General features: G+C 42.2%; 1 protein-coding gene across 2 annotated transcripts in view; it reads left to right on the top strand.

Annotated features, from left to right (window-relative positions):
• Nucleotides 1-1514: 1514 nt before the first annotated feature.
• sh2d5 (SH2 domain containing 5) overlaps nucleotides 1515-10362 on the top strand; it is a 48694-nt gene continuing 39846 nt past the window's right edge. The window contains exon 1 of one of the 2 annotated variants that reach the window (XM_039755699.1): nucleotides 1515-2192. In XM_039755699.1, the coding sequence (XP_039611633.1) occupies nucleotides 2148-2192 (45 nt within the window). In that variant the 5' untranslated portion in view covers nucleotides 1515-2147. The remainder of the gene's footprint in view (nucleotides 2193-10362) is intronic. The other variant, XM_039755698.1, reaches the window with a different exon arrangement.

Genomic DNA, 10362 nt, shown 5'->3' with positions numbered 1-10362 from the left:
CAGTCTGGGCAAACAGACAGGGAGCCAAATTTGTAACCTGAAAACAGTTTCTGCCTTACCAGTCTATCCTTCCATTTTGTATACCCACTTATCCAGAGTGTGGTTGCTGGGCAGATAGAGCCTATCCCAGCAGCAATGTGCAGAGACTCTTCCCTAGAAAGGGCACCAGCCCACAACAGGGTGAACACACTCATACATGGTATTGGGCCAATTTAGCACCACCAGTCCCTTAACCTGCATGATTTTGAACTTTGGGAGGAAAAGCATCAAGAACACTGGAGAACATGCAAACTCCACACAAGGAGGACCCAGGATGTGAACCCTGGTCTCCTTGCTGTGAGGCAGCAGGGCTACCACTGGACCACCCTTTACTAGCCCTTTCCTTGAAAATGTAGTTGTTTATGTATTAATTAAATTATGTATAATTATGGAGATTTACAATGGAGTACTATGCCTTTGCATTTATTAGTACTAGTCCAACCTTAAACATGAAGAACATTACCAATAAAACATAAACAATGTGCAATTGTGTACTTTTTAAGGTTGTTCAAATTGTAATTTGTACTCCCACTAAGCCATTGAAAATGCAAATTCTCTGCTTTGCTCACTCAGCAATACAAAGTAAGGGGAAAGGGTGGCATTGTGCCAATTAGGGATCTACTGAACTTGTCCTGCCTGCCATTAACCCATTTTGGGCCAGAAGGGAACCTTGTTAAGAGGCCCTTGTAGCAGGCCCCCCAAACACACACACACACACAAACACACACACACACACATTGGGCCAGTGGGGTATTTAATTGGACTTTCCCAAACTCACACTGCCTGTCGTCTGCCCACCTAGCGCCACTGCGTGTTTTTGCTGGAGGACAGCCATGTTCAGTGCATCCTCAACTTTAGTGCATCAAGGAGAGAATTTGTGACAGGTCTGCCAATCAGAAGTTCAAATGTCTTCACTGTTAAAGAGGTCAGCGCCACTGGCCTGTGATTATTTAGAAAGGAAACATTTTGCTTCTTAGGATCATACTAGGAAGCAGAGTTGCAGATCACCAATGTAGAATTTAACTCTTGTTCTCCTGCAGACACTGGCACGAAGGGATATTCTTTTAGGGATGCAGGTCACAGTGTCAAAGGGCTACAGATATGAGATATGGTTCCATTTCTTACTGCACTGCACTGTTGTTGGGTTGCAGCTCACATCTAAAAAGAGCTGATGGGGTTACCCCTTGATAACTGGACAGCTCTACTCTTTTAATTTCCCCTTTGGCTTCCAGTGTAGAGGGTCAAAGCTTTCCTTGTAATGGGTTTACTGGTCCTTCTAAGGTCATTCAGGCGTACCCCTTATTGACCTTGAAGTCAAAACTGTAAGCTTTCATGTGTTTGATTTCTCCTCAGTTAAGGTTTAATTTTTCCAGTCAGCTTCATCTCAGCATGCTTGAATTTGAACCTTCGACTACAAATCCAGCGTAGTCCTTAACGACCTGTAAGGCTCACTCTGTCCTTGTGACACCATGACTTTCTGCTGCTTTGCCATCTCCCAGTTGTAAGGCTCTATCCTTAACGTCAGTCTGGTCACACATTCCGGTCTGTAAAAGTCGACAGGTACCTGCGGGGAGGATGGACTGCACATCGACGAGCCCCCGCGCAGGATGCTCTTGGTTTGTTGCAGGGCTGTTGTTACCGCGGAAGTTTGCAGATGTGCTCGTCTTCCTTGCGTGTGTCAACTTGCACTCATCTCCTGTGCACTCATTGCTTTCATTTCGTGTAAACTAAGGAGGAGTCTGGATTGGACAGGCACGAGCGGCTCCCCTGGCAAAGACAAGAAAGGCGTGCAAGCCTCAGCAATCGCCGCTGCCGCAGCCGCCACCGCTCGTCGTGCTTAACGAAACGAAAACTGTCAAGCCCGCTGCGAGACAGCTACGCTATAGCGAACTGATTGTGGTCTGGCTGTAAGTTAAAAAATAGCCATCTGAGAAACTTTAGCCGCTGCCGCACTCCCACGCTGTTTGGTTTATTTTGAAGTGACAAAGCGCAGATAGCGACATCCGAAGGCATCCCAGACGACGCACGCACGCACGCGCGCACACACCGAGCCACTTGAGCGGACGAGCGGAGCGCCAGTGGTCGTGCGCGGCCGCGGCGCCGTGGAGATGAGCTTGTGGAGGGGCGCGGCGGCGCGGGTCAGGAGTGCCCAGGTGAGTTGCACGAGGGAGAACATCGACCGGGGGCCACTCCGACCGTCACCTCTGATTGTCTCTTGAGTGTATTGACTTTTATTCTGGGAACTTTACGGAAGTTTCTTACAGCCTTTTAAATTCTTTTAACGGTCCTCGTATCCTGGTTACTTTAGTACATTCGCTGCATTGACAACATGTTTGATTTAGTAAATTGTACTCTTTAGTACTGTTTACTGCGGTGGGCTGGCGCCCTGCCTGGGGTTTGTTTCCTGGCTTGCGCCCTGTGTTGGCTGGGATTGGCTCCAGCAGACCCCCGTGACTCCGTAGTTAGGATATAGCGGGTTGGATAATGGATGGGTGGATGGATAGTAGGCTACTGTTTAAGATGTGGGCATGAATGTGTTCAGCGATGACCTCAGGTTTGGTCCAGAGGTGAGTTTCACTTTCTCTGATTTGTTTCTGGATAAGCCTCGACTCTCTGTAGTTTGGTATTTTTAAGAAATGTTAAACATGTGCCCTTTGATAAGTTGGCACTTCCTTCAGGGTTGCACAGGCCTCGGAATCCCCCATCTTTGTTCACGAAAAGTGACTTCTAAATGTAAAAATTGTACAGTATCTATCATCTTTATTATTTTCTTAAAATGTTATCTTTCACATTACTATTCATTCAGAAAATTTCTGTTTATTCATTTTACTTTATCCTTCCTCCCGAGACTCACAATGGCTGCACATTTTGATTAATTGCTATCCATCCATCCATCCATCCATTTTCCAACCCGCTGAATCCAAACACAGGGTCTCGGGGGTCTGCTGGAGCCAATCCCAGCCAACACAGGGCACAAGGCAGGAACCAATCCTGGGCAGGGTGCCAGCCCACCGCAGATTAATAGCTATTACCGTATTTAAAATAATTTGTCAGTGTGATTTGTGGGACCATACAAATACAGCAGCTCAGACTAAAATGGGCACCAAAATACTAAAAGTGGTGTAATATATGTAACAAATTATTAGGAAGGCTATACTAATACTGGATAAGGCCTGGCATGGAATCCACAAGATGTTGGAAACTTTCCTTTGACATTCTTGTTCAAGCTGATATGATGGTACCACGCTATTTCTGCAGATTTGTCAGCTACAAGTTCATGTTGTGAATCTCCCATTCTGCCACAAAGTGTTCTACTGAATTCAGATCCAATGACTGGGAATCCAGTTTGAGACGACTTTAGCTTTGTGACATGGTGCATTATCAAGCTGGAAGTAGCCATTAGAAAAAGAGTCAATGGTGACCATGAATGGATTCACACGGTGCTTAAAGTGGGTCAGTACACACTCTGAATAGCAGCACCATTTCTTAGCAAACTTTCATGCACTTCAAACAAATGCATGTACAGCTCCACTTCATTGAATGAACATGAGAAAGTAGGGTAAAACGACACCTTTTATTGGCTAACTAAATAGATTACAAATGCTAGCTTTCAAGGGTGGCTGAGGCCCCTTCATCAGGCAAGAAGGAGAATTAGCTGCCTCGAAAGCTTGCATTTGTAATCTACAGTATTTAGTTAGCCAATAAAAGGTGTCGTTTTACCCTACTTCCTGCTGTATCAATCTATGGCTAACACAGTACAACACTCTTCTGCTTTGAATGAACATGGTCAGCAACAAAGCTCAATTAGGCTGTGGCAGTCAAGAGATGATGGTTGGTATTAACAGGCCCAAAATGTGCCAAGGAAACATTCTGCACACCATTACAGCATAAGGCAGGTTGGGTGCAGGGACTTATGCTGTTGGCACCAAATTCTGACCTTAGCTTCAGCAGAAATCGAGATTCATCAGACCAGGCTACGGTTTTCCAGTCTTCAGCTGTCCAGTTTTGGTGAGCCTGTGCCCCACTGCAGCCTCAGATTTCTGTTCTTGTCTAACAGGCATGGAATCTGATGTGGTCTTCTGCTTCAAGGTTCAACGAGTTGTGCAATCTGAGAAGCTTTTCTGCTCACCACATTTGTACAGGGTGGTATTCTGAGTTAATGTAGCCTGTCTGGCCATTCTCTTGTGACGTCTCTCATCCACAAGCCACTCACTGGATGTTTCTTGTTTTTCAAGCCATCCTGAGTCAATTCGAGAGACTGTTGTCCGCAGGAAATCAGCAGCTGCAGTAATAATCAAACCGGCCTGTCTGGTACCAGTAATCATGTCACAGTCAAAATCTCTGAGATTACATTTTTCCTCCATTCTTGTGTTTGATGCAAACATTAACTGAAGCTCCTGACATGTATCTCCTTGATTTTGTGCACTGCGCTGCTTCCACGTGATTGGCTGTTTAGATAATTGTATGGATAAGCAGCTAACAATTAGCTCAGTGAGTCTATAAACATGATGGCCCTAAAATGGCCCTTTAGTGAGTTGTGTGGTAGAATCATTGCTTGACAAAGAACCATTTTATTCCGGTTTTATAATATGAAGTTTAATGTCACTGTTATGGATTCATTCATACAGGCAGACCAAGTATGGTACACAGGGGCTCAGCATTTAGAATTGCCAGCCAAGCATAGGACTAGATAGCCAAAGACAACTGAAGGATTGTATAGTCATCCTAAAAGACAGAATAGTATACTTCTGTCTTCTGTCAGCACAAAATCTTCTTTCCTTGTTGGGAGAATGAGAACTGCATGTAGGCATTGTGCTATTACTGTATTTTTTGGAGGTGGAGTTGCTTCCTTTCCTGTCCTTGTTTGGAGACCAGAGAAAGAGCCTACACATGGAGCAACCAGTATATACTGTAAGGATGGACCTACTACCAATACACTTTGAAGCCTATAGGATGGATGATGTCATCTGTCCGGAAAAACCTTTCAGTGCAGTGACGAAAATGGCAGACTCCATAGATCAAGATCATACCTTGATATTGTCTTGCTATGGCTTCCTTTCGTCTGTTATACCATGTAAGAAAGCTAAGTTTAATTCTCTCGTGATTCTTTGTTGTACCGCCGTAATCACTATGGGAGGGATATCACCTTTTAATATCATATCTCTATCTTTTCGGTTACTTAACATGCCACAATTTAAAAGAACTTATTCCAACAAGGGTGCTTTTGCTCCTAAAGGAAACATCCGGGAAGGACTTTATTTGCATTTGAAATTGGCTCTTTGAGCTTTGAAATGATTCCTAATATGTGGAAAAAACTAAAATCTTTAATGTATAGTAGGCTACTGCACAGGATATGGCAGACCAAGAAAAGCAGAACTTCGACTGTGTTATTGTAGGCAGCAAGAGTCCTTTTAAAGTCTTCAATCCATTTCACAAACCTGCCATCATCCATTAATGCTTATTTATGGAGCCTGTTACTGATCTAAATAAATCAAGGGTTCTTTCTGGAACCTTCATTTGGATGGGTCTTTGGGGGACCAAATACAGTCGTCCTATGGCACTGCTCTGAGTTAAGAGGAGATAAAAGTGGAGACCCCTTTATGACTGTACAGTTTAGACATACTGACCTTTAACTAATCTACAGTACAGGCCAAAAGTTGAGGACACACCTCCTCATTCAGCACTCCATCACTCTCCTTCTTGGTCAAATAGCCCTTACACAGCCTGGAGGTGTGTTTGGGGTCATTGTCCTGTTGAAAAATAAATGATCGTCCAACTAACCTGACTTCTGCACAACACAACTGCTGGTCCCAACCCCATTGATAAAGCAAGAAATTCCACTAAATAACCCTGATAAGGCACACCATTGAAGTGAAAACCATTTCAGGTGACTACCTGTTGAAGCTCATCGAGAGAATGCCAAGAGTGTGCAAAGCAGTAATCAGAACAAAGGGTGGCTATTTTGAAGAAACTAGAATATAAAACATGTTTTCAGTTATTTCATCTTTTTTTGTTAAGTACATAACTTCACATGTGTTCATTCATAGTTTTGATGCCTTCAGTGAGAATCTACCAATGTAAATGGTCATGAAAATAAAGAAAACACATTGAATGAGGAGCTGTGTCCAAACGTTTGGCCTGTACTGTATAACAAGACCTAATAATAGAGGAAACAGGTCACACTTGGCAGCATATAAAAATATGCTTTATCTCTTTTTGCATTCTACAAAATATAAGCACAGCATTTATTTGTAAAAATGTACATTCGCCCTTAGTGGTAAAATCTTATTTAAACGAAAATTTCAAATTGGATCCACTAAAATATGATGGTGTGATTAGGCAAACAGACATTCACGAGACAACGTGACTAGGACATTTGTGACTTTGAACTTAAATATTTGTATTTATGATTGCACTTCATACCCAGATCAAAAGAAATCTGCACACTCTTAAACATGATGGTTCCAAAATGGCTCTTGACTGGGCCGTATGGTTGAACCATTGCTTGACAAAGAACTGTTTCATTCTGGGGAGGGTTCTTTGCATATGAATTTGGTTCTTTCAGCTTTGAAAAGGTCCCTGAAATGAGCAGCCATCAGAAGAGGTCATCCACCTGAAGCTAAGCATGTTCAGGCCTGGCCAGTACTTGGATGGGCGATCAATCAGGAAGAGCTTGGGTTGTTTCAGAAAGAGGTGTTGGCGAGGTCAGCAGGGGGCACCTACTCTGAGGTTTAAATGTGGAGCCCAATGCCCCAGTGCAGTGATGTGGACACTGTGTTGTAAATATGGTGCCGTCCTTTGGATGAGATGTAAAACTGAGGCCCTGACTTGCTGTGATAAGAAAAGATCCCTGGGCATCCTGTGTAAAGAGTAGGGTGAATCCCAATGTCCTGGCTAAATTGCCCACCAAGGCCTTGTCATTCTGGCCCCCTAATCATCTCCACTCTCTAATTGGCTATCTCTCTCACCACTTCACCACCTAACAGCTAATGTGTGGTGAACGTACTGTCACAAAAATGGCTGCCGTCGCATCATCCAGGTGGGTGCTGCACATTAGTGATTGTTCAAGTGGCTCCCAAATCATTGTACAGTACTTAGAACAGTGAAAAAAGCACTATATAAGTGTAAAGAATTATTATTTATATTATTATTGAATCTTTATTATACAGTTGGTGAACCAGCAGATCAAGAAAACCTGAACACATCATGTGTTGTTCTACACAGTAAGAGTCCTTTGAAAATCAGGAACCCACCGATGCTTCACAAATCTGATATCATCTCTTTATGGTTATTTATGGAACCCGTGACAGATAAAAGGTTCTTTCTATGGCAGGGGTGTCAAACTCTGGTCCTGGAGGGCCGCAGTGACTGCTGGTTTTCATTCTATCCTTCTTCTTAATTAGTGATCAGTTTTGGCTGCTAATTAACTTCTTTTGATTTAGTTTTAATTAACTTCACTTAGACCCCTTGGTGGTTTCTTTTTTCCTTAATTAGCAGCCAAACAATAACGAGACACAAAACGAGCCACCACATGAGCAGCTAATCACAGTATCTGAAAATATAGAAAGGAGAAGGTCTCAGTAAGGTTGATCTCTCAGGTCACCCAAACATTTTGACGGAGTTCTTAGAAAAAAAAAACAGAAAATGAACAGTTCTGGAAAAGTCTGTCTGTGGCAGAATGAGAGCAGCAACAAGCTGTGGAGTTAAATAACGGGTTTAATTAACAGCAAGAATCGGCTTCTCATTAAGAAACTGGTTGGAGTTTGAAGCCCCAAATTAGCTGCTCATCTGTCAGCTCATTTCACGTCTCATTTCACGTCTCATTTAACGAAGAGAAGAATCAATTCATAGGACTGAATCCTTAAAAACAGAGCTATTAAAATGAAGGGAAAAGGAGTTAATTAGCAATGAAAACTGCTCACTGATAGGAAAAGGGTTAGGCCGGGTTTATACTTAACGTGACACGACGTGTGCGCCTGTGGCCGCTACTGTTACACAATCGTTGTACTGTTTATACTTGCGCGTGTACTTTATGTGAATCTGGAAGATTCCACCAGGTGGCAGTGCGCAATTCCCACATCACATTCCCCACATTGCAATTCCCCACATTGCAATTCCCCACTTCCACAACTCCCCACATTGGGATAATATGGAGTGCACTGAATTAATAATATAATGAAGGAATTCTAAAATGCAAATAGTAGTAATTAATCTCCAAAAGTTTTATTTCATGACAATTTATTGAAATGCATTACTGATTACAAAATACAAGTAACTGATATACACAAATGAACAAATGAGTTTAATACAAAATATGCTTGGTACAAAATAATGAATTAGATAAGGTCCTATTCCATTTGCTAATAATTCCACTGTACAGGTTTATCTAATAAAAGAAAAATCATTAAACTAAATGTACAGTACAAAAACTATTAATAATTGACAAGAATGACTAAAGTACACAGAAACTACTAAACACAAAGGTTACTTTGGAAACTGCATGTTGGCCAATTTTCTCAAATACTTAATCTTATCCTGTTGATTGGCATACCCTTGGACAGCCTCAATACTTCTTCCTTTTGGCTGTGGTCTGCGTACGACGTGGAGCACGAGATACGCTAAGTGCGAGAAGAATTTTATTTGATTTATTTCGTGTTTTATTTTTACACCATAAGTAAAGTCTATTATTTTGAGAACTTTAATTTTGGTAATTTAAAAAGATAAAAATCAAAAATGTTACGCTTTAGCATGTTTTAAGAAAGATTCAAAAATAATAGAATTCAACTTACCTGTTTCAAATTTTTAAAGGCAAATTGTATATAAAATGCATGCTTGATAATGTATTTTTACATATTTATTAACAAGTAGCGTTTTTAAATAAAATAATGCTCGATGTGGGGAAACGGAGGGCACGCTTTTGTATCATTATATGGACTGTCTTATATAGTACATTAGTCTATGGTTATAATAAATATTATCCCAATGTGGGGAGTTGTGGAAGTGGGGAATTGCAATGTGGGGAATTGTGATGTGGGGAATTGTAATTGTGGGGAGTTGGGAATGTGGGGAATTGGCGAGATATCATCACGGTGAGAACAGGTTCGGCTTCGCTGTGTTGTGAACTGCCTGAAATATCCATTAAACTCCGAGGGCACCTTGCCACAATTTCTCTGAAAAGGATGTTTAATGATTACATCCATCAATCCAGGGATGGGCCCATTCCAGCAAGCATCGGGCGCAAGACAGAAACTAAATCCCTGGACGGGGCATCAGCTCATCACAAGGTGAACACAAACACACACATACACACACACACACTAGTGTCATTTTAGTGTCACCAAATCCCCAAACCTTCATGTCTTTGGAAGGAAACCGGAGCCCACTGTGGAAACCCAGCAGGAAAAGTCCAGGTAGGGAACACAAGGGACGCGGCTCTACCACCGTGTCACCCCCGTTGTGTGTAATTCTTATCAGTATTCATTATTTAAATGAAGTTAACGACTTTTCTATAAAATGTAACATACATACTTTAATGCATTTCATCATGAAAATGTTGTCAAGTAGAAATCTAAGGATTGTAAATGTGCAGAGAGCTGGAATATCATAAATGTGGCGTGTTCTGTGTGGCGATTGCTGCTGCCAGGTCAGGAGAAAGCCCCAGAAGCAGGTAGCGATTAACAACTGCGTCAGTTTCAAGGTGACATTTACGACCGTCTAACTTCAATGATAAAATACGAGATTAAAGTGGACATTTCGAGATTAAAGCTGAAATGTCCACTTTAATCACAAAACAGACCTTTTCACTGTGTCCTTCAATTTTTTTCTCAGTGGCTCAAATATGCTGCTGTACCTTCTGATGCTGTTGTGAAGGTGCACAAAAAAAAAGATGGCACAGTAGATTGCATGTGAGACTTTTAAAATGTATCATGTCATTACTTTGGGGAATATGCGACGCTTGAATATAAAAGTACCAGAATACACTTGTATGTCGGCATTTTGCTTCACCACATTGAGCCATTCATCAAACATCAAATTAGGGACATCAATTCCGGAGGATCCCCTAAGTGGCTTTCTGTCACATGTAGATAGTAAAAAGAGACCCTGACGTCACATTCCGACTTTATCACACTGCGCCCCCCGACTTTTTGCTGGTATTGCAACTCGCGCACGTGTAACGTTACTTTCTGAGGACCTGCTCAGGGAACGCGTCAAATGAATGCTGGGAACGCATGGCAGCCATGATGCGTGTGTGTGTGTACGCGTTCTGAGCGTGAAGTGTGAACGAGTCCTAAGAATGAAAACCTGCAGTCACTGCGGCCCTCC

This window comes from Polypterus senegalus, chromosome 6, assembly GCF_016835505.1.
Source record: "Polypterus senegalus isolate Bchr_013 chromosome 6, ASM1683550v1, whole genome shotgun sequence".
Taxonomy (NCBI): Eukaryota; Metazoa; Chordata; class Cladistia; order Polypteriformes; family Polypteridae; genus Polypterus; species Polypterus senegalus.
Note: the sequence above shows the minus strand (reverse complement) of the source record. Positions and strands in the feature narration are given on the sequence as shown.